The sequence below is a fragment of the Ursus arctos genome, unplaced genomic scaffold (assembly GCF_023065955.2).
Source record: "Ursus arctos isolate Adak ecotype North America unplaced genomic scaffold, UrsArc2.0 scaffold_11, whole genome shotgun sequence".
Lineage (NCBI taxonomy): Eukaryota > Metazoa > Chordata > Mammalia > Carnivora > Ursidae > Ursus > Ursus arctos.
This window is the reverse complement of record NW_026622775.1, coordinates 61,761,180-61,785,322: the sequence shown is the minus strand read 5'-3', so window position 1 is coordinate 61,785,322 and position 24,143 is coordinate 61,761,180. Positions and strand designations below refer to the sequence as shown.

General features: G+C 50.0%; 1 protein-coding gene across 3 annotated transcripts in view; it reads right to left on the bottom strand.

Moving 5' to 3' along the window:
• Positions 1-227: 227 nt before the first annotated feature.
• FAM167A (family with sequence similarity 167 member A) overlaps positions 228-24,143 on the bottom strand; it is a 40,341-nt gene continuing 16,425 nt past the window's right edge. For all 3 annotated transcript variants that reach the window (XM_057310184.1, XM_057310185.1, XM_026518900.4), the window contains 2 exons: positions 23,218-24,014; positions 228-3,438 (listed from right to left, as the gene is read on the bottom strand). In XM_057310184.1, the coding sequence (XP_057166167.1) occupies positions 3,175-3,438; positions 23,218-23,586 (633 nt within the window). In that variant the 5' untranslated portion in view covers positions 23,587-24,014 and the 3' untranslated portion in view covers positions 228-3,174. The remainder of the gene's footprint in view (positions 3,439-23,217; positions 24,015-24,143) is intronic.

The window sequence follows — 24,143 nt, the reverse complement described above, 5'->3', positions numbered from 1 at the left end:
CAAAGCATGTCCCAAAGTAAATCCCAAACCCATCCTCCCTCCTTCTCGCCTTTCCTTCCTTCCTTCCTTCCTTCCTTCCTTCCTTCCTTCCTTCCTTCCTCCCTCCCTCCCTCCCTCCCTCCTCCTTCCCCCCTCCCTTCTCCTTCTCTCTTTCTCTTTCCTTCTCTGCATGCTATAATAGGAACAAGGCAAAAGAAAACAAATGTCTCCCCCTATACAGTATCTTCTTTTGAAATATTTTTATTTCACTTCCTCTAACAGCAATATAGAAACAAAGAATCATAAAAAATAAGATTATAAATTGTCCATCGATTATGTAATAGCACTTGGTATTGCTACAAGGAGGAGGCCCGGGGCTGGACCAGACCCTCTCAAGCCTCCCCAGGCTCTCCGGGCCTCTGTGATCTCTGCTGAGTCCGTGAAGGCATCACACACTGCCGTGCATGGTGGTTTACACCCAGGGTCCTTGGGGATGACACAGAGATGGGTAGATGATGAGTTAAGCTGCAAACAGTATTGTGTATATGTGGTAGGCCAGAAGGCGGCCCCAGAATGCTGGCGACACAGGTCAGGTCACAGGTGACCCGCAGCCATCGCTTGGCCCCAACAAGGTAGGGACTTTACAACACTGAACTAATTTGGTGAGTTATTTGTGTTCCCTGTGGGAATAAGGGAACTAACAGAAGCTGGATACTGAGTAAGGAGACGCACCCCGTCTATCCCCTCCACTCTCATCTCTGGTCCCCTCCCCTTTCTCCTCCGTCCTCATTCCCAAATTAAATTCTCTTAGGGTTAACTAAGTAAAAGAGCTGAGACGTTGAACCTGTTCCAAAAAGTGTGCCTTGATCTCAGTTTCCTCTAGGTAAAAAGAAAGGAAGGGGATGTTAGGTGAGCTGAACAACTAAATTGCCCAGTTGACTCCAATTCAACTGGATCGACAAAATCAACTAAATCAGCTTCAGTTGAATCCAAATTTTCAATTCTTGTAACGACTGATTTCTAGAAAGAAAAAAAAAACAACCCAGTTTGGCATTACTTTCAGCATATGGAATGGGCTTTCCTGTGTGGGTGTGTGTAAACGTGTGCCCCTCCAGAGCAAGGGGTGTGTGTAGGCCAGCCTGCTACCCTGCGATCTCAAGGACGCATCTCAGAGCAGCCTGGCAGGAAGGCCTCCGGGGGGACTTGGCAGTGCTTGTACATAATCTCTGAGGAGAGACAGGGCGGGGTCCAGAAAATCCCCCTCCTTTCCTGCCTGAGGGGGAAGAGCTCTAAAGGGTCTGGCATTCCACCCAGGTGGACCAGTCCTCTGAGCCTCAGACTTCAGTCACTGCTCAGAGTCAGGCAGAAAACACAGCTATGTTGCTATACCTTTTTCGAAGGAAGCTTAAAGCCTCTGGATCTTCGAAATCACAAGAAAGAGACCAGGTTCTTTTCTAACTAGGGACCATTCATTCACCTCCTCCCCCTGCCAGCCCACAAAAGAAAAACAACCTTCCCAATGTGGGTCAAGGGGTGTGTGTGTGTGTGTGTGTGTGTGTGAAGTGTGCATGGACCCCAGTGAGACTACATGGGAAGATGAAACATGAAAAAACATCAGGACACCTTACTTCAACGATGGAAATGTGATCGGTGATACATGTTCTGTGGGTCCACTTTCCAGGCATTGCTCTGAGTTGGACCCAAATATTCTGAATTGCAAAGTGAGAGGTACCCGCGGGGGCTGCGTGAGGTGGAGAGTAGAGGGCTTGGCAGTTTGTGGGTTTGGCAAAGCATTAGGACCATCTTTGGGGTTCAAGTTCATTGATATATGAGCTATCTAGGCATTCTTAATAATGATTTAAACTGTGATAGTCTATAGCCACTAAGGAGCCATGGAATCTGAGGGAAGTCATCCTCTTTCCCTGGCTTCATTTTACTCCTTTACGAACAAGAAGGCTTGAAGAAGATGATGTCAAAAGCCACCCCCACCCCCTCAAGCTGGCAGGAGACCCTGCGCCATGTGGCATTCTATGAGGCTAACTTTCCTCCCTGTTGAGGTCTCAGTCCTCACCTTGCTGATCCTCATGTTTTTTATTTAGGGAGAACATTTTCAAATCAAATCCTGAACTACTGCACTTGACCTACCCAACTGGCATCACCATTTGGACAAAAATCGAACAGTTGTGAACAAGTTAGCAACAGATTAGTAACAGTCTGATTCAATCAAAATTAGCGGTTTAAATCAGGCATAGAATGCCAGAGGATGCTCAGGGTGAGCTTGTGAGCTCCCTCGAGGCTTTCTGGGGAGGGCAAGAAGGGGACAAAGGTGACGCCACCAGAAGTCGGTGATGGGAAATCCACAGACAGACTTGCCTAGTTCACTCAGGCACTCCCCTGGAGGTGCAGGGTGGAGGCAAAGGGGCTCTTTGGAGATTGGGATTGGTGTGTGGGGCCAGGGGAGGCAACAGAGAGGGCATCTGTGTTTGCTCCACTCACGTTGTTCTGGTGTGTCCTGGCACGCGCTGGAAATGATCGACCGACCCAGCACTGGTAGTGCCAAGGTCTAAGACTGACGGCAGCCTCGACCAGCCGCTCAGCAGAGGTGCTGGTGGCGGCTGTGGGGCCCATGTTCCCGAGCTCCACTTTGTCATTCCTTCTGGTTTTCCTTTCCTGGTGGGTCCCTGTCAGGATTGCTGAGTCACCCGTCTAGGATGAATTTGAGCCCATACTTAGAGGACAGCAACAGGAGACAGGCTCATCTGGCACACCTGATCACCTCCTCCCTGGATGCTCAGTGCCCTTGGGGGAGCTTTCTGCAAGAATCACAGCGTTTGGGGGCCCCTTTTTGGGCTCCCAGATCATAGCACCAGTGATTCCGGGAAACAGGAATGGGGGTCAACGAGGGGAGGATGGAGACGTGTCATGCTGGGAGCCAGGTCTCCTTGAACATCTGGATGGGGCAGCCCTTCTGCAGAACACTTTGGGTGACGGATAGTCAAGGGGTTGCGGGGCTCCACAGCTGGGGCCCCTGAGAAAGCACCTGCCGTGGGTCTGAGGGCCCACGGTTCACCAGCCACAGGAAAGCCCCTGGGGAGACCCACTCAGGGTAACTCAGCCTCAACGCCCTTCCCACGATCCCTCCCCTCTGCCTCCCGAACACTCAGCTCTGGCTCCTCCACCCCCTTCCAGGGCTTCTCAGCACAGAGAGAACCTCCGGGAGTTGATGTTCATCTTGGTGACACCAATGAGCTTGAGTGGGGTGGAGAGACTGAAGGAGGAGGCGAGCGGGGAGTCACAGAAGAGATCAGACAGCTCGTCCCGTTCCTCTAGCTCGTAGGTGGCATCGTTGAGCATCCTCCGGTGCAGGTCACAGGTCTGCTCGATCTTCAGCTTGTTGATGTCACTGCGCAGGCGCATGAGCTGTCTGGCCAGCTGCTGGTCCTGCAGCCGCATCTCCATCTGGAAGGGAGGAGGGGAGGCATCAGCAAAGAGCTAGGCTGGGGCTTGCCTCTCCAGAGTCTCCGACAAACACAGACCTGCTGAATGGAGACCTAATTAATGGCTTGCATCATCACTGGGTCCACCTGGAGATATTGGCACATTCCCTGCTCAGGAAGGTGAAAAGACACACAAAGCAAGATGACGAATGGGGACAGATGGGTTTTCCAAACAATACTTTGTGCTAAGCTAGATACTATGTCTAAATCCTTCTGGAAGAGGCACATCTCAGTTCTGGCTTAAAGGTTCAGTCTCACTGTTAATAGATAGGTACAGACAGAGAAAGAGTATAAAGGAGTGATAAGTACCAAATTCAGGAGCATGATTACCTCTGGGTGGGAAGGAAAGAAGGTGGTCGGGGAAAGTATATGGGGGCTTCAGTTGTATTGGTAATGTTTTATACCTTATGTTGGGTGGTGGGTATACTGTTAGATTATTCTTTAAAACTTTAAACATTTTAGAATACCTGCAATATTTTTTTAAAAGATTTTGTTTATTTGAGAGAGGGAGTGCAAGCAGGGGGAGGGGCAAAGCGAGAGAGAGAGAGAGAGAGAGAGAGAGAGAGAGAGAGAATCCTCAAACAGACTCCCCACTAAGCCCACCTCGGAGCTCATGACCATGAGATCATGACTTGAGCCTAAGCCAAGTGTTGGATGCTCAACCCACTGAGCCACCCAGGCACCACTGCCTGTAATATTTCTTAATAAGGGTTCAAAAAAGCCAAACAAATATGTAAATATATGCTAATATTTACTGAATGCTTTACTATGAACCAGGCACTGTTCTAAGCTTTTCAGGTATGTATTAGTCTGCTCAGGCTGCTGTATAAAACATCACAGACTGGGAAGCTTAACCAATAGACATTTATTTTTCATAGTTCTCATGGTCAAGAAGTTCAAGATCAAGGGGTGGGCTGATGCTCTTCTTACTAAGGACCTTTTCCTGGCTTGCAAATGGCCACCTTGCTGTATATCCACATGTTGGAAAGAGAAAGCTCAGCTTTCTTTCTTTTCATAAGGACATTAATTTCATGATGGGGGCCCCACTCTAATGACCTCAAAATCTAATTACCTCCTAAAGACCCACCTCCAAATACCATCACACTGGGGGTAGGGCTTCAACATATGAATTTGGAGGGGGGGCACAAAAATTCAGTCAATAATGGGTATATCAACATGCTACAGTTACTCTTCACTACAAATCTGTTAAGTAATATCACCATCATCATCCACAAGTTAGAGATGAAGAGGCAGAAACTAATGAAATCAGTCATTGTGTCAAGTCACAAAGGGCATAAATGGCAAGTTGAGATGAGAAACCCAATCAGACTCCAGAGCCCAAGCCACTGACAAGGAAGCCCCGCCTCTTCAGGTACGGTTGAGTAGGGCGGGTATGGAGCTAGTCCCGGGCTCAGTGAACTAACTAAAGGCTTATGATCTTTTTGGGGACTCAGGGTTTTTTTTCTATTGAAGAGGGAAGTGATAATAACCCCACACCTGTTTTAACATCTTTACAGTTTCCAAAATTCATCCGTGTGCCAACTTTGTTAGTACTGTACAGCCAGCCCCGAAGGATTAGCAGGACAGCTTGGCTGAGTAGTTTACAAGTCTGGAAGAGTGTCAGTGAGTTCTCTGTTTCACAGTTGTGCCATGACAGTGATAGGGATTGGAGGTCACAGGATCTCCTCAGGCTCCCAGCACAGAGCACTTTCCATTAACAATACTTCATCCCTAAGACAGGTCCTCAACTGCTCCTACTTGACATGATATTTGATTCCTTCTCACTGTTCACTCTGTCATCGCAAGGGGTTATTATTTTCGCAGTTTTGTGTCTTCAAGCTCAGCCATGTCCTTTACCTGGTGCTTGGAACCAAACTGATGTGGAGAAATCAACCATGAGATCCCAGAGGGACCCTCCCCTTCGTTATGCAAGTGAACACAAACGGTCTCACTTTAACCTGTTAAGGTTTGGAATCCAGTGCATTGCCTGGTAGAAAACGACTTTACCAGTAAGCATTCCATTGTTCTTTTTTTTTCTCTTTTATTTTTAAATGTATTTCTACAGGTACCTTTTCTTTCCATTTTATAGTTGAGAATGATCTTGATAAAAAGTCTTGCATGGGGATCAGCAAAGTATTTAATGGAAAAATTGGGATTAACATTCATAGCCCCCAGTTTATTTGTTTATTCTCAATCCTTGGGCACAAAAACCCAAATTTATTGCCAATCAGAAATTCTTTTGGGGCGCCTGGGTGGCTCAGTGGGTTAAGCATCTGATCTTGATTTCAGCTCAGGTCATGGTCTTGGGGTCCTGGGATCCACTCAGTGGGGAGTCTGCTTGAGATTCTCTCCCTCTCCCTTTGCTCCCACCCCTGCTCTCTTTCTCTCTAAAATAAATAAATCTTTAAAAATATCCTATTGATTTAGAATAGCACCAAACTAATGATGGTGGGCTCATCACAAGGCAGTTGGTCATTCATTCATTACGGAGCCCTTAGTCATGCCCAGAAGTGGGCTGTTGTCTAAAACCCTTCTGAAGGAGATGCTGGTCAAATTTGTCTGAAAGGCAGTGCCAGCTCACACCCATTGCTTCATCTAATATGGTCTTTGAGGAGTCTTGATTGAACCATTTATCTGGGAGTATTTTATAATTTGAAGATAGAACTCTTTGAAAAGATAGGAACTTCATGGTTTAGGTTTGAATTTTGGCCCCAAGAATTGGATCTTAGGTCTGAAAAAATCCTTGAAAGTTGGAGAATTTCGGGTTTGAGCAGGTATCTGGGAGGATCTGTGAGATGTGGCCCGCAGGGGTGCCTGGTGGAGGAAAATGTCTCTTTTTCTATGGCTCATAGATCCAGTCAGAGGTCAGAGAACAATTTAGGGTTGAAATCCCATCAGAGTTAGCTGGAAAGAAGGGTGATAGTAAAGCATGTGACCAGTTCTTTTTGGACAAAGCCCACCTTGGTGGAGCCATTTCACACACTCATTCAGCCTGGATTCATTCAACTCTGCATAAGGGAAAGAAGAGGAATTAGACCACACTTCGAACAGGGCTGAAGATTCTGGCCATTGTACTTGTTGGTGCCCCAAAGGGACTGGGAAGCTGCTGTTTTCCGAGACCCTGGTTCTGCGGGCACTTCAGTGTGAGCACCTGTCCTAGGAGTCACTGGGATTATATATTTTGTTATGATCCCTGAATGTAAATCAGCCGCTGCATCTGATGCTCAGAGAAACAGTGTTTGTTCCAATATCACAGGGTGACTCTGTGCCTTGAACATTAATTTGAGCCCTCCCCCAACAGTAACTCTGCTGTGATCAGACCAGATCCATACAGAAATGAGCTCCCACAGCTAAAAAAAAAAAAAGAAAGAAAGAAAAGAAAACCTAAAAAACCAAAAAACAAAAACCAAAAAAACTTAAGCAAAATATGCAGATGCCCCCCAGCATTTTTTTTTTCATTTTTTCATTGTGGTAAAACACACAGAACATAATATTTTTACCGTCTTCATCACATTTAGATGACAATTCAGTGGCACTAAGCACGTTCTCAATGATACGCAACCATTTCCACCGTCCAGCTCCAGACCTCCCATCTTGTCAAACTGAAACTCCGTCCTCATTAAACAGCTCCCCCCACCCCTGCAACCACCACCATTTCACTCTCTGTCTCTCTGAACGTGACTGCTCCATGTTCCTTCTGTAAGCGGACTCATATAGAATTTGTCCTTTTGTGACTGGCTTATTGCACTCAGCCTCATGTCCACAAGGTTCATACAGCTAAGAAGCTTTTCAGATTTTAACCTTTTCAGAAATGTTCAGTGAACATATGTCATCGCTGCTCCTGTTTGCAGTGAGTTGGAAGAATGGCAGCTCCGGAGAAAGGTGGGAAAGCTGAGAGGGGGTCTGGGCTGGGGATCGAGGCCGTCCTGCCTTCTCCTTTCTTCTCTGCCAAGGAGGCACTCTGGCAGCAGTGACCTCCCACGCCATCTTCTGCCACACACCGTCAGGTGCAGTCGACACGTATTACTTCACTGCATCTGCTCACAGCTCTAGATGAGAGCTATTTCGATCTGTGTTCCAGATGAGGAAACTAGCTCAGAGAAGTTTAAGGGACTGTCCAGGATCAGCCAACAGGGGCGTGGTACACTTGGATCACCGAGGGGCCCATCAGAACCCAGAGCTGGGGGCCTCTCCATGGCTTCTGCTTACCTGGAGGTGGGCTGGGTCCCAGAGGCAGTAGATGTGGGAAATCCATTGCTCTGGGGTTAGACTCTGGGTTCCAGTGGACCCCCTGCCGTCACTAGCTGTGTGGCTTTGGGTGAGTCACTAACACTGCCTGAACGTCTGTCTTCATCTAGAGAGAAGGGATACTGTCTATTCCAAAGGGCTACGAGAGAAGCATAGTAGATAATAAGTGGTATCCAAGTGAGCTGAACGCTGCCAGTCAAACAAAGGTAAGAGGTTCCCCGTTCAAGCTTTTTCTCTCCGGGCCAAGGTGCAGAACGTGGGAACCAGCCAGATCCTCCCACATTCAAGACTTTATTAAAGCAACTGAGACGCTGGCCCTAAAACCCAGTCTTGGTGACTCAACGATCAGTGTGGGTTAATGTTCTCCCTGGCAAAGACTCCACTGTAGGACGTGCTGATTTCTAATCCCCCTGCCCAGGGTAGACTGTCGTTCCTGCAGAATAAAGATGCTTGCTGCAATTTCGAAGGAGCGCCTGCAATCACAGTAATCCTGTAATTAGGGCACAGTGCTCGGTGAAAGGGGGAGAAATGTCAGTGTGTGGCGGCTGTCAGCACATTGCGTGAGAGGCATGTTCCTACCGGGCGAGGAGGCCCATGAAGGAGAAGGCGGCTGATCGGTGGCCTCGCGGCAATAGCGGTGCTTGGCTGTAGCCAACGAGGGTAGGATGGCCAGACGAGGAAATTCACGGAAGGACCTCATGGGACAGCGCGTTGCTGGGAGGTCTCTGCAGCCAAGTCTCAGGGGGAGTTAGAAGACGGGCTGATTCCTGCCTCTGGGAGGGGTGGAATCGAAACCAACATTGCAGTAAACTGATGTGGAGAACCATGCGGCAGTTCCTCAAAAAATGAAACATAGGATTGCCACATGATCCAGCAAGGCCTCTCGTGGGTATAGCCCTGCAAGAATTGAAAACAGGGGCTTGAACATTAACTTGTATAGTCGTGTCTGAGCAGCATTATTTACAAGAGGCAAAAGGTGGGAGCAGCCCATGTGTCCATTGATGGAGGTACAGATTAACTATGGTCTGTGTGTACAATGGCATATCATTCTGCCATCCCGACCTATGCCACGGCATGGGGGACCTTGAGGACGATATATAAGAGACAAGCCAGCCACAAAAGGCCCAAGTACTTTACAATTGCACTTAAATGACATACCTAAGTAGTCAAACTCATAGAAACAGAAAATAGAATGGGGGTTGCCAGGGGCTGGGGAGATAGGAGAATGGAGAGTGAGTGTTTACTGGGGACAAAGTTTCAGCTGGGGAAGAAGAAAGCACGTCTGGAGATAGACAGTGGTGATGATTACAGCACAACGCTGTGAATGTACCTAACAAATCGTACACTTAAAAATGGTTAAAATGGTAATTTTATGTAATAGTCATATATTTTACCCCCATTAAAGAAACAACAAAAGCTACACATTTGGGGTGATCACTCCGACCTGGTTTGCCCAGAACCTTCCTGGTTTTAGCTCCCACCCCCAAGTCCCGTGTCCTAAAAGCCTTCCCCTGGTCCCAGGCAAACACCCCCCTGAGGCGCGTGTGGACATTGCAGGAGTTGGCGAGGAGGATCCGTCTTGGCCAGCCAGCCCAGTCTGTGGGACACAGTCTTTAACGTGGGTGGCACTGGGAACCCACCAGACCCTGAAGGAGGTGGAGTGGTCTGGGAGGTTGAAGGCTTCTCTCAGTAAGTCGGAGGAGCAGTGACCACAGAAGGAGGGGCTCAGACCAACGGGCAAGGGGAAGAGAGAGTTTCGTTCTTTGGCAACGGCCCCTGCAGCATTTGGGAGAGGCGGGAATTTGTGGCAATCTGGATGGTTTGCTTCCCTCCTCAGCATTCCTTGCCCACTTGCCCTGTGTTCACCTGCTCAGTCTCAAACCCTGAATGATGTCTTGGCGTTCCAGGGAAGCCAGCATGTCTGTTTCTTGATGAATAAAGTCTTAAAAGAGCGAGGTTCTGGCTAACACCTTTATTCCTGGTCAGTGGGATACACTAGACGCTTTGTTGGGTCTGCTCTCTGCAGGTAAAATGCCCTGAGGATTTAAGGAGTTTGAAAAAATACAAAAGACACGTAACTGAGCGCAAGAAGCAATTCTTCTGAACATGCCGCCTTTGTCCCCCCCGCAGCTCCTGCTTCCGGCAGCGAGTGCTAGTGCATGGCCTGTGGGACACACCCTCCTCTCTCCAGCACTGGGCCTCCTTGCAGCCCTGTTCCTTATCTGCCTCATTGCCAGTCTCCAGTCCTTTGCTTTCTGGACGATCCTGCGCCTTTGCCCCGGAAAGCTTCTGTTCTCTTAATTTGGAGAAACAACAGAACGGGAACCATGGCTTGAGACTCGGCCCTGTGCACCCCAGCCAGCACATTAGGGGCAGAGGTTTGCAAGTCTATCTCTAAAGCTCACCCCAGAAAAGGCCCTAGGCCCAGGGCAAACAAGGAGCTATGAATGAGCTGGATTGAGGTGCGCTGGGATTAGCACAGATCCAGGAAGACAGAAAAATCTCGAGGTGATCAAGGCATTTTGTTTAATCCCGGTTTCTGAGGCTTGGATCTAAGCCACCCCAGCCCCGCAGTCACCATTAGGCTCTGACTGATGTTGAAGAGAGACTGAGTATGAAAATCCAGGCCATTTTCTCAGCAGTGCATGAAAGGACAGAATACGCTGTATTCTCCATGAGACTTCATTCTTGAACCTTAGAAATAGTTTTTGTAAGCTGTCTGGTGATTTATAGAACTTAACCGAAAGGTCCAGCTTATTGTTTTCATCAGTGCTGTGTAGGAACACACTTAGAAACCTGGAGAAAATATTATTCATTATTTGATCTTGGGTTTGGCCTCTGAGAAAAAGCCAAAATAATGCTGTTAGGAAAGAAAGCAAGTGGGGTCATTGAAATGTGCTGCTAGAGGCCACTTTAGGGTCTGGGAAAATTTAAAAAAAATGTTTTTCAAACATCCCTAGAAACCAAACTGTTGCTGGACCGGTTTTCCAGCAAAGCTGTTGACTCGAGTGAAAGCTGGAACACGCTTTCCAAAGGCGTCCAGTCTGGTGGCAGCAGACCATGCTTGCTGGCAAAGTAGAGGCTGTGCTCACAGCTGCCACTCTGCAGCCCCCGGCCTCGGGCAGGCGCCAGGCTGTCCCTGGCCCGGGGTGTGGGTGGACAGAAGGGCACCACGGCTCCCATCCCCTGGGCAGAAGATGACTCGTCTGTCTCAGCTCCCCCGAGGGGCTCTCGTGCTCCCCCTGGAGCCATTGTCTGCTGGGAGGGAAAGTCTGATCGGAGCCCAGAGCCAGGGAAGAGAGCAGGACACCCTTCAGACCCTGCCAGGGACTGTCCGTCCCCTGTGGCAAGAGTCAAGCTCTACGTATATATCAGGTCTCAGACGTGAAAGGTCCCAGGCCACACTGCCTTTTCACCTGCCAGGCTGGCCTCAAGGACAAACTGCAACCCAAATAGCCCCCAGATCCATCCCCGGAGGCTCTGGGTTCCAGTTTGCTTTGGTCTGAATGTTTGTGTGACCCCAAAATTCACATGTTGAAACCCTAATGCCCAATGTGATGGTATTTGGAGGTGGGGCTTTTGGGGATGCGCTTAAGTCATGAATGGGAATTAACACTCTTATAAAGAAACTCCAGAGAGATCCCTCACCTCTTCTTCCCCCATGTGAGGACTCAGCGAGAAGTCTGTGACCCGGAAGAGGGCCTCTCTTGACCGTGCTGGTCCCCTGATCCTGGCCTTGCAGCCTCCTGCTGTGAGAATTAGGTGTCTGTGGTTCAGAAGCTACCCAGGCTGGGGTATTTTGTTGCAGTAGCACCTAGAGACTAACACATAATCCTAGATCAGCCCCTAGTGAGATGAGTGGCTCTGGGAAGTGATGTGACCCCTTTATGGAAAGGGCATGCTGACCACCTTCCCCTCCCTGGTAAGACTGCATCCTGGGCATGAGGTGGGCCTGGAAGCTAAACACCCAAGAAAGGAATCCTGTGTGCTTTGATTGAGTGAGAGCAGACGAGACGGGCGCTGTGGCCGGGGTGGGAAGGACAAGCCCAGATCAGCATGCCCACAGTCACCCCGCACCCCACACTCCATGCTGTGGGTTCCTTCCTGCCTCCCCTCCCACTGTCTGCACTGGGCCCTACACTCAAAAGGCTGATGGGTAGGTCTCCCCCTTCTTCAAACCTTTCAAAGTTACTACCAGCCCTCCTGGCTCCCTTGTTCTCTCCAGCCTCAGCTCTCCCATTCTGAACCTCTTACCCTCCATGGCAGTCTCACTGGGTCCTTATTCCCTCCCCTAGAACCACTCTTTCCCATTCCATCATCCTTCAGGCCCAGCCCTTGTCTCCAAACCCTGTAGGTTGGGTGACAATCCCCACCATGGGTACCTCCTACCATAGCACTTACACAAGGCCTTTGTTGACTCATCTGTCCCCTGACCAGGTGGCAAAACACCAAGGAGAAATGACTACCATGTATTCACCAGGCCCATCCCAGTGCCTGGTGCATAGCTCTGGTGCTCAAAAGCCATTTGTTGAATGAATGAATGAATGAATGAATGAATGAATGAATGAATGAATGAATCAACCAATCAATCAATGGACTATACCTCCCCAGAGCCAGGTTTTGATTTTCCCCAGTTGGGACAATCCTAGGGGACCTTTCCTGACTTTCTCACCCAGGCTGCCCTCCAGGCCTGTGGAGAGGCAGTGAGTAGAATGAACAGAGCACTGGCTTGTGGGTTCAAAGCCTTCATTTACCACTCACTGGTGGTGCAACTCTGGGCAAGGTGCTCAAGCCGTCTGAGCCTCAATTTCCTTATCTGTGAAATGGGCATAATCATAATATCTGCTCTCGAGAATGACATGAATAACACATATATAAGACTCTCTGTATAGGACACGAGGTTCCATAAGTATTAGTTCCAGTTTATCCCCCAGAACTACAGAGCTAAGTATTTAGTATTTCCCGTATGACACTCTTATATCCCCTACTAAGTTAACAGGAGCCCTTGAGTGCTGAGGCCCCGTAGGATTCTTCTTTGGTCACCAACAGGGCCGGGAGCAGAGCTAGTTGCCAAATCACGCTTCCCACACACACTTCGCAGATGATTACTCACACCTGACACCTGTGTTGCTCCTCATACTTTAGCACAGCCCCGTGGGCTTGGCAGGGTGGTGTTAGAATCCCCTTTATCACGTGGCCTAGCTGGGTTCACAGAGCTGGTAATGCAAAGCCCTTCAGGATTTGAAATGGAGGCAGGGGACCCTGCCGGGCAGGGTGTCCTCAGTTTGGCCAATGTGGGGCCTTCCCCAGCTTCCCGGCCACTGCCCTGGACAGCCAGTGGGGGCCTTGTGGGGCCGACAGCCAATCCTGGAGCTGTGCCGCTCAAGGCAGGCTGCTGGAGCAAGGCCTCCAGCCAGGCTGCAGGGAGGGCTGGCTTCCTGGCCTCTCTGAACAAGAGGCCCCGCTGGGGTGTCTCTGGGCGAGAGAGCTGCCGGAGGGGAGACCCTCCTGCGGGGATCGTGTTCCTGCTCCCCCACGAGCTCCTCGAACTGCCTTCGTATTGTACCTACAGGGAGCACTTACGGTCCAGGATGGGGATTGTGCTTCCTTGAGACATTTTCTGGACATCAATCAGCTGTGGCCAGGGCAGCTGTCAATGGAAGGAAGGATGCTGAGGCACCCTGACTTCTGTGGAGAGTCCCGAGAAGACCCCTAGAGCACCTGTGTTGGTGCTTCTAGACTTCTGGGTTCTGGGCTCCCCAGCTTGGAAACGGACGGAGTGGGAGTTTCACATGGGGTACTGAGCAAGCCCACGAACCAGCCAGAAACACTCACTGACCACGAGTGAGGGACTGCTGCTGGTGGGACAAGAGCTCTCTGGAGCTGGGGCTCGTATGAGTAATCAAGGCTCCCGTGCATCTGTAGTTTCTATATATAGATTCTCACGGTACCTTCAAGAGGAAGTGAAGCTAATCTATTCTCTGCCCCACCTTCCAGGCATGATTGAGGCCATTTTGCTCTCCAAAGTCATTTCACACTCCATTAACCTGGAGCCTGCCTCCTTAGAAAGAACAGATGGTTTGGGCCTCATCTGCCTGAGGGAACCCGAAGCAGCTTAGGGCACTGGGGTGAATGCAAAGCCCACCTCAGGAGAGTATTTGCTGTGCCTGGGAAGGGGCTGTGACCCAGCTCCCCCTTCATAGTACAGAGTTAGGGCAGGAGTCAGGGCTGCTCCCCTCCCCCACATGCCCCAGGTGCTCAGTAAGGTCACCAACTGGTGAGTGCTGTGGAATGCGGCCAGGCCAGCGGTGGCCCTGGGGGCTGCTGGCAGAGTGTGAGCTTGGGGGGGAGGGGGTGGTAGGTGGGGGAGGGGGTGGTAGGTTGGAGAGGGCTGGGCCAAGCCTGTGACAGCGGACTGATGGGCACTCACAGGATCTCTGGGCATAACTCTTGCCCTCCTTGAAAAATGAGGGTGATCAGCCCTTTGGCTCCTTCCTGCTCTCGTGTTTGGCGGCTCTGTGCATCCTTCTAGCTAGCCCTGTTAGAGCTAGCTCTATCAGAGGGGGTCCTCCTCCAGGGCTGGGGCTGGCGGGCGTGCCTGCCCTGCGGGGGAGGGTGCGGGAGGCAGAGAAGCCAGGACTTCCCGCTGGCTTGGGACTCTCCTTCTCCCTGGGCTGCCGTGGCTCCTGAGTGCCAGGCCCTTGGCACAGACCTGGAAACCGTTTCCCCTGTCAAGGGCTCAGCCACCTTGAGTGAGCCTCTCTGTCACCATCCCTGGCTTTTGCCTGCTCACTGGCTATGTCTGGCTCAGGCCTGTGCCCAGGGACATGACCAACAACAGCTTTTGGGCAGCGCTCAGGTTTTGTTCTGATTTGGGGGGGGGGGTGCTGGTGGCAGCTTGGGGACAGGGTTGGGTCCTGAAGCTTATAAAATAATATTCATCCCTGCAAAAGGGGATGTTCAGCCCAGGGGGATGTCTCAGGCTTGAACAGTCCCTTCTGAACCTCTGTGCCACCAGACATGGCCTTTGTATTAGAATAATGAAGACTTCTCAGAGGGACAGGGGAGTTCTTGGAAAAAGGGCAAAATCAAGTGAACTTTGGAGAATAATAGCCTAGAGTTCCAGGAGTTGAGAGGATGTATTGAATGAGCCTAAAACTAAGTGAAATACAAAGTGGATACATGCTCATTCGATCCCAGAAGCAACTGATTGTGTAGCCGCCGTTCAAAGCACAGGGGTTCTGAGGTCGGGCAGCTCTGGGTTCAAACCCCTGCTCTGAAGGTTGATGTTGGCCAAGTTACTTTACCTCAGTTTTCCCACCTGCAAGATGGGGGTGGCGCCTACCTTAAAAGAGCTCTGTATTAAATGATGTGATGAACAGACTTGTGCACAGGACATTTAGTACAGAATACCTGACTAGCTCGGTAGGTATTTATTACATACACTCTGCCAGGTAGGTATTTATTAGATCCATTTTACAATGACAAAACCTGGGGCTCGGTTCATCGGTTTTCCTAAAATCGCACAGCTAAGATATAGTAGAACCTGACGGGAAGTCTAGTTTAGTTACAAAGTTGATGCTTTTCCCACTCCACCTGTGACTGGTTAGTGACCCAGCTGCACTACAGTCGCCCACAGGCATTTGTTAAATTCCTGACACCACCCCGGATTTATGCAATCTGAATTTCCACGGGGGGTTGGGCAGGATCTGTATTTTTAACAAATGCCCTGGGTGCCTCTTGCAACAGTTTCTACACACTAACATATTGTGTAGTTGTTATAACTGGGAGGGTGCCCCTCAGAGGAATCAAGCTTTCCTTATTGTAGGAAAAATGTGATCGGGAAATAAGGAGCAGCCTAATGTCAATCACACTTAAAGACATGGATCTGGTTGCTGAAGAAGGTCGGGATTTGTGTATTTCCCTTTGGTTAATTTCACTGTCTGCTGTGCCTGGCGCCCAGCGACCCTCGGCGCGCACCTCAGCTCCCCAAAGCATTTTGAACTGTACTTATTATGCCCTTGGTATAGCGCTTGTCACACTGTGTCATTGTGTTTTGTGTCTGTCTCCTCCACAAAAAGTGGAACCCCACAAAGGCAGGAACCCTGTCCCATTCTCCCACCTGCACCCAGCTCCTAAGCTCAGACCCCCCCGTGAACTCTGGCTATACTGGATGAATGGAGGATTGGATCACAGGATCCCCCCACTGCCCGCCCGCCTGTCTCTTACAGCCCCAGGCCTGCCTTCTGCTGCTATTCTGGGTGGGTGCCCCTATCAGGCCTCTGCTCCTGTCTCCCACCTTCCTCTCTTTTCAACTGCAAGACAGTCAAGGGAAGGAAAGACGCAGGACCTATTCTTGGAGTCAGCTTCATCTCATGGCCAACGGTCCCCACCTTGTCAGCTCTCACCGTGAGTGGGTAATTTCGGGGGACCCAGGCCTCAATTTTCTTATCTTAGTCTAGGAGAGTCTATACCTTTTTTAAAACCTGTAGATGACAAGGTGAGGCATGTGTACCAATTACATTGTCAAGACAGAGAGGAACTTGGAACTTTTCTTTCTTTTGCCTTTGATTTTTAAATCTTTTTTTTCCTAATGATATATAATGTATTCCTATTTTAGAAACCTCAGAAGCTAGAGAAAAATCCAAAGAATCATATTGGCACTCGGAAATGACGGTCATTGGTGTTTCATCCTATTGCCTTTGCTGGTGCCTCTGTTTATACACACCTTAGTAATGACCGAAGGGTTACTAAAGTGAGTGGCTAGATCACTAGAACAGAGTCTTCATCCTGCAGGTTGCTCGTGCCGGGCAGGCTGAGAGCTCCCAGCTACCCTGAGAAGATTCACAGTCGGGCAAAGGAACAGCTGGACTAGAAAGTCTGGGGACTCGAATCCTGGCTCAGCCGGCAGCTCCCTGGACGGCTCTGAGCATACCCTTATCATAAAATGGCCACAGCTGTCCCGGCTCTGCGACAGGGTACTTATAAGGCATTGCTCACCCTTTACGTGTGTGCTGTTCTCTAATCAGCAGGGTTTTATTCATTTATTTATTTCCTTCAAAGATGTTATTTATTTGTTTGACAGAGAGAGAGGGCAAGCAGACATGAGCAGGGGTACAGGCAGAGGCAGAGGGAGAAGCAGCCTCCCCACTGAGCAGGGAGCCTGATGCGGGACCTTATCCCTGGATCCAAGGATCCCAGGACCTCAGGACCTGAGCCGAAGGCAGATGCCCCACCGATTGAGCCACCCAGGTGCCCAGCTGGGTTTTAAATACAGGCTTTTTTACAACTCCCGGCCCCACTGACAGAACACTGAGTGTCAGTACCTATGCCTAGTATGAAGGTAAGCGATCTGGATCCGGAGCCAGGAGATGTGAGTCTATGTCTTGGTTTGGCCATATCCTTGCATATGACCTTGGGTAAGTCACTTAACCTCTCTGATCCCAGGTTTAGCATCTTTCTGAGGCTCAGTCTTCCCCTCTGTAAAATGGGAATAGCAAGTACCTCCAAGCCTTCTCCCAGGACACTGAATGTTAAAATGCTTTGGGGACCATACCATGCTCCCTAGATGGGAGGCATTACTGCAGCTGTCATCAGATGAGGCTCAGTGCGTTTGAACTGCCGCCGTTCGGCTGTGTCATTCAGCGGAAATGGGTAACGCTGGCCTTGTTGGTTGTGCCTGGGACACACCAGTCATGTGCTTGCCAAGCGGGCAGCACAAGCAAGAGAGGCTTAATCAGGAGAGGTTGAAATCAAGCTGTGGACACAGAGGGGCCAGCCGAGTTCAGGTCCATGACCTCTTGCCACGCAGGCCCTAGAATTATTGAAACGTGTCAGGTTCCTCTTCCCTTTTTCTAACAACCATAAACACCTTTCGGGGGGCTTTCTGTGGGTATCAAACACCTGCATGAAACTAAAAGAAATACATCTGCTCACACCCAAGGATTCTTGCCACAAAGACAACCCCTTAGGAAGCTGGACTGTTTCATTTTTAGTTTCAGCACCAGGCAGGCCAAGTGGAAGATTTTTCCCTTTTCTTTATCTTTCGGGGGAAAATGTTGCAAGGGGAATATTTTAGCCTGGTCAAAGAAAGAAGACAAGCGAGCATCCCTTTCCCCTTGTGCTGCAAGCTCTGGGACCAAGCGCAGAGGTTAGTGACATGTTCTAGAGAGCTGAGTCCCACAGGATCTGGGGCGTGCCCTTTCTAGCTCACTCTTTCCTGAAGGACTGCCCCCAGCCTTTGGCCACCTAGTGAGGCCGCCCCAAAGGCAAGGAGCTGGAGGCTGGGACTCTCTGCCAACGTAAGCAGTCCAGAACAAGCAAAGATACAGCACGGCCCCTGGGCCGGGCTCCGGGTCCGTCCCCTGCACACAGAGGTGGTAGCCCTGCCTGCCATAGCCAGATGGCGACAGGGGCCCAGGATACTTGGGGAAGCCAAAGGTCAGGCCTTCCTCTCTTGGAGGAGTAATGCCAACAGGGTTTGAGGATCTCCACCTTCCTTGTACCTCCAACACATGAGACTGGAAGAAAAGTCTGCCCTACTTACAGGTCCCTGGAACATGGTGAGAGCAGAGAGGGAGAGTGAACCCACCGAGGCAGCTCTTAGGATCCTTTCTTGCCTTGGAAATAAGATTCAGGCAGTCACTCTCTGCCTCTGAGTTGTCCAGGTAGGAGATGGGGTGGACTAGCCCGTCTGTCCAGACCCAGCATGGCCTGCCGCTGGAAGGGTCAACAATGACAACAAACTGTCTCACTGGTTTTGTTAGTGGCTCCTGGGACAGCCCTGCGGTAATCACAGAGCTGTTTGGGGGCCTGCCCTCTATGGGCAAACCCACTCCAGAGCCAAAACTTCCAAAGAATTGAGGGTTTGGCATCCTGGAGGGAAAACAGCCACCTGATTGTCTGAATTACAGATTTTTAATCTGCTACCTTAGCCACATGAGGAGAAAAGACGAATTTGCATATGGGCCTGACAAACTGGTGGAGTGAGCCTGCCCAGCTGTAGAGAAAACTTAACTCTGGGCTTAAAATAAAACAAAGGTTATTTGAAACTACTTTCACTGGGTTCAAAAAACAGGTTAAATTTTTTTTTAAGATTTTATTTGAGAGAGAGCGAGAGAGAGAGCACGAGTGGGAGGGAGGGGCAGAGGGAGAAGGAGAAGCAGGCTCCCTGCTGTGCGGGCGGTGGGCTCTGAACCCGGGACTCTGGGATCAAGACCTGGGCTGAAGGCAGACACTTAACGACTGAGCCACCCAGGCGCCCCCCAAAAAACAGGTTAATTTTTAATGACATCTCCAGTGAGTTGACAGATGACAAATTAGGAAAACAAATGACATGAAGTTGAATGTTTTGACTGAAATTCTAAAAATGTGAGATTGCGTTTGCTGCGCAGATGTTGGACTCCGTGTTTTCCACCCAATCCAAGGATTTTACGAGTTGCCTTTGTTACTATTTAATCCCCGAAGCGAAGTGGACAGAACTGCACATTCAAGTTGGCCTGCCTGCCAGTCTGCCTCTGAGCTGCTTCTGACCTCAGACATACACTCTCTGATGGAATCTGGTTCTTGGACAACTCAGTGTGGGATGCTGGGACTTCCTTCCCAGAGACCCATTGACTGACTGAGCCTGGAGCCAAAAGGGCAGCTATGGCAGTGGCTCAGCTCAGGGTTCAGGCCTGGGGATCCCTGGGGCTTTCCTCTGAGGTCCCTTCTTGGTCCTCTGGCTCTAGTCATGCCTGCCTCTCAGTCCTTGCTTCTCAAAGTGTGGTCCGTGGACCCGCAGTATAGTGTTACCTCGGAGCTTGTTGGAAATTTGGAATCATGGACCCCATCCCAGACCAACAGGATCAGAATCTTCATGTTAACAGGAGAGCCAGGTGATCTGTATGCAAGTTAGTTTGGGAGTCACTGCTCTAAGAAGTGCTCCTGAGGGAATTCAAGAGCACAAATCTGCCCCTGTCGTTGCTCATTCGGCATGCCCAACTGGGCCCTTTGTGGGAGGGCCAGCTCTCCTGCTTCTCTCCCCATAGCTCTCTACCTTCAATGGTGAAGGCTGGGTTCAAGCTCTGGCTCTGGCACTTACTAGTCATACAATCCTAGGCAGGGGATCTGACTTCTATGACCCTCACTTTATTCATCTGTAAAATGGAGACAATTACAGCAATCACACAGGTCTGATGTAAGAAAAAGAAATAATGGCGTGAGGACTGGGATTCTCATTCAGTCTCATTTCTCCCTTGGCCCCCACTCCCATGCATTCTGTTGACTGCTGGCTTCTTTGTGAATGTACATTTTTAGGAATCACCCAGCAAAATCCATTGACTTTGGAAGATACTATGTAGTACAGTGGCTAAGAAGAGCATGGGCAATGCAACCAAATGGGCCAGAGTTCAAATTTCAACTCTCTCGTGTATTGCTACATTCCTCTCTGAGCCTCGGTTTTTTCCTCTATAAAATGGGTGTGACAGGAAAGTGATGTGACAATCAAAAGAGGTAAGTAATGCATGTGAAGTGTGAGGCACACAACAAACACGATCAGTGACAAAGCTCGGTATTATTATTATTACTATTATTACCCATCCCCGGTAGCACAGAGAAATGGTGGGAGGGGGGCACAGCTTAAACTGGCACAGCCACGCTGGAAAACAGTATGGAGTTTCCTCAAAAAGGTAAAAATAGAGGGTCTGCTGAGTGGCTCAGTCGGTTAAAGCGTCTGACTCTTGGTGACGGCTCAGGTCATGATCTCAGGGTCGGGAGATTGAGCCCCACATTGGGCTCCACGCTCAGTGCAGAGTCTGCTGGTCCCTCTCCCCCTACTCCCCTCCATCCCTGGCTCTTTCTCTTAAATAAATAAAATCTTTAAAAAAAAAGTTAGGGGCGCCTGGGTAGCGCAGTTGTTAAGTGTCTGCCTTCGGCTCAGGGCGTGATCCCGGCATTCTGGGATTGAGCCCCACATCAGGCTCCTCCGCTATGAGCCTGCTTCTTCCTCTCCCACTCGCCCTGCTTGTGTTCCCTCTCTCGCTGGCTGTCTCTATCTCTGTCAAATAAATAAATAAAATCTTAAAAAAATAAAAAATAAAAAATAAATAAATAAAAAATTTAAAAAAAGTTAAAAATAGAACTACCCTATGATCCAGCAATTGCACTACTAGGTATCAGCCCAAAGAATACAAAAACATTAATTCTAAGGGATACATGCACCCCAATGTTTATAGCAGCACTATGTACAATAGCCACCTTATGAAAGCAGCCCAAGTGTTCACTGACTGACAAATGGATAAACAAGATGTGGTATATATACACAATGGAATATTATTCAGCCGTAAAAAAAAAAATGAAATCTTGCCATTTGTGATGACATGAATGGAGCTAGAGAGTATAATGCTAAGTGAAATAAGTCAGTCAGAGAAAGACAAATACCATATGATTTCACTCATATGTGGAATTTAAGAAACAAAACAAACCAGCTAAGGGAAAAAAGAAGAGAGAGAGGCAAACCAAGAAACAGACTCTCAACTGCAGAGAACACATGGATGGTTACCAGCGGGGAGGGGGTGGGGGATGGGGGAAATAGGTGACAGGGATTAAGGAGGGCACTTGTGATGGGCACCAGGGGATGATGCGTGGAAATGTTGAATCACTATACTGTACACCTGAAACTAATATTACACTGTATGTTAACTAACTGGAATTTAAATAAAAACTTAGAAAAAAAACTACTACACCATATATGAAAAAAAAGAAAATATCATACAAATATAAAGCATTATCAATGCTGGTATTCCCTGTGCTTATTTCAGACAGCTTTTGGCAGCCAAGTTAGTCCTGACAATTAGTGCTTCTCCCTCTGCCTACAGAGCGTTGCGCTCTACATTACCCACAGGTGTCCTTGATCTGGCCCCACCTGCTTTCTCTCAGTGTAGTCTGGCTGGGGCACTCATGCGGCTTGGCTTGCAATGGCTGGGCGAGAAAAAGGGGCACAGCCTGGAGACCTACAGCGATGCTTTTCAACTGAACCTGCATTTGGAAGCCCTGGGGAGGGGGGGACTTAAAAATCTACTGATGCCTGGGTCCCACCCACTGACATTCATTTGATTGATCTGAGGTGTGTCTAGGTTCTGGGATGCTTTAGGGCTTCCCAGGTGACTCTACAATGCAGCTGGGGTTGACAGACACCTCTCTTATCTAGAGGAAGAGGAGGAACTCCCTCCTGGTTTATATGCAAGGAATACCTTCCCTAATCTCTACCCCAAAGGGGGGCCCACAAGGAATGCTAATTTATTTCAAAAGCAAACGCCTCCACTCCCAGAAGCAATAAAACATTAAATGGACCCAGAGCCAAATACTTGAACCCTTGATTGATGGGGATATTTTTGCTCTCCTTGTGAAAACCAAATAAAGCAGTTCAGCCTCAGGAGTTTAAAGAGTAGCTTTAGAGAGCAGGGCCCACTGCATGTCCCTCTTAACTCCCCTCTTAAACACCCCCGGGAGCACCCAGTGGCAGCGGAGTGCCCAGAGACGCAGTGTGAATCCACAGGTACCCCATTTGCTATGCAAGCCAACTGACCCTCCAGTTACTAGAGACAGACATAGTGGAACGGTGGGTTCTGGGAAGGCGTTTCAACATTCAAGGTGACACATTAAAACCAAAAAAGATTTCCAATGGATCAGACACCTGAGTCCCTGAGCCTCCCCTCCCCCAGCCCCAACGATTTATTTCAACCTATGAGGAATTCCAGACACCAAAGGGGATTTATTTTTCAGGCTTTTGCAGAACAAACCAGGCAGGCCCCTGCCTACCCTGCTGACACAGGAGTTATGAGTGGCTCTCGAAGCCATTGGTTGCTGGCTCACCTGTGGCTAGAGTGGCCTGACTGGGCAGGTGTGACCTGGGCCACAGGTGATGAGGAGGGGCAGGAGTTGAGATCATGGGGAGCATTAGCATCGTGCCCAGCTTTGCCCAGAACAGTGGTCCTCCCCTGGGCCATGAGCACAAAGGTCTGAACACCCATTCTCTTTCCCACCTGCTGAGAGATGCCCCTGATGGGAGCCTGCTGTGCCCCTGGGCAGAGAAAAGGTCAAGCTGCTGCCCCCCTCTCCCCAAGCATACCTGTTGCTCATGCTCATTTCCTCGGATGCACACCCCCCCACACCCCCCACCCCCGGGTCCTGACTTCTGGACAGACTCGAATTCCGCCTCCGAGACCCAGCCCGAAGCTTTCAGGCCCAACCAACCACGCCACCCTCTGGGCAGCTCCTTAAACACAGTTCCTCCGTAAGTACTTATGACTAGGGGCTGACTGGCATGTGGATCTCATGTAACCACACAGTAACGAGGTCTACCCTTGATTTACTAGGAAAATGAAAGCCATGCAGTTGGGAGGGATAGAGATGGGGGGAGAGACACAGAGATAAAGAGAGACACAGACAGAGGAGACAGACAGAAAGGGGGGGGGCATCTTTTCCGGGGATTCTTGGAGGGGCAGCCACTTACCAGTTCCTTCCTGAGCCAGGCTATAGCTTCGTCGATATTTTCAAAGCCTTCCAGCTTGCCAGTGGGCTGGGGCCCAGCGTCCTGGCTGGCACTCCCGTTAGGTGGGGGATGCTGCCTGGGCTCTCTCCTGGGGCATGAGGGCTCCTCCTCCCCACACTCCTCCTGCTCAGCAGCTGGCCTCGGGAAGGGCCATGTCTGCTCTTCCAGCCGGGCCTGCCATTCCAAGTAGGAGGGCCTTCGGGTCTCCAGCCTCAATTTCTCAGTGAGGGCCTTCAGGCTCCGAAGGTGGTCGTCGGGAGGCAGGGCTGCTCCTGCCGTCTCTTCTTCCCCACCTACCACTTCTTCTACTTGGATCTGAGGCACAGACATTCTAGAGCCTGCTGGGGCGGCCAGTCATGGGAAGTGGTGGGGGGCGGTGTGGGAATCTTAGTGGGTGGCAAGGTTGGGTCCCACTCAGGAAGGGTCTCATCCAGCTGGGGTCAGGGATCCTGAGGGCATTGCTGGTATGTGAGCAGCTCCCGGAGCTGACAGGGACCGTGGTTGAGCCACACCGAGTGCCCTCTCCAGAGCTGCTGTGGAGGCTCAGGATTTAAGATTCTTCCCGGAGTCCTGTGGGTGCCATGTTTCACAAAAGGCAGGAACAGACAAGCGTCAGCAGGAATCTTGGGGGCAGATTTGCCAAGAAGATCTATCAGTGCCGAGGTGCAGGCAGATCAGAGACTGGCGGGGAAGCAGGACTGAGCTCCCTCCTCATGGGCAAGGGCAGGCGTTGAGGAGCTGCCGGCTGGTTGGAGGCCCTGCAGGAAGGACGCAAATGATGTCAGTACTAATCCCTCCCCTGGCAGAAGGCCCGCCACAATCCTGAGCTCCTCAGGAGGGGAAACTGAGGCTCCAAGAGGTTAGGTGACATTGCTCGCACAGGACGA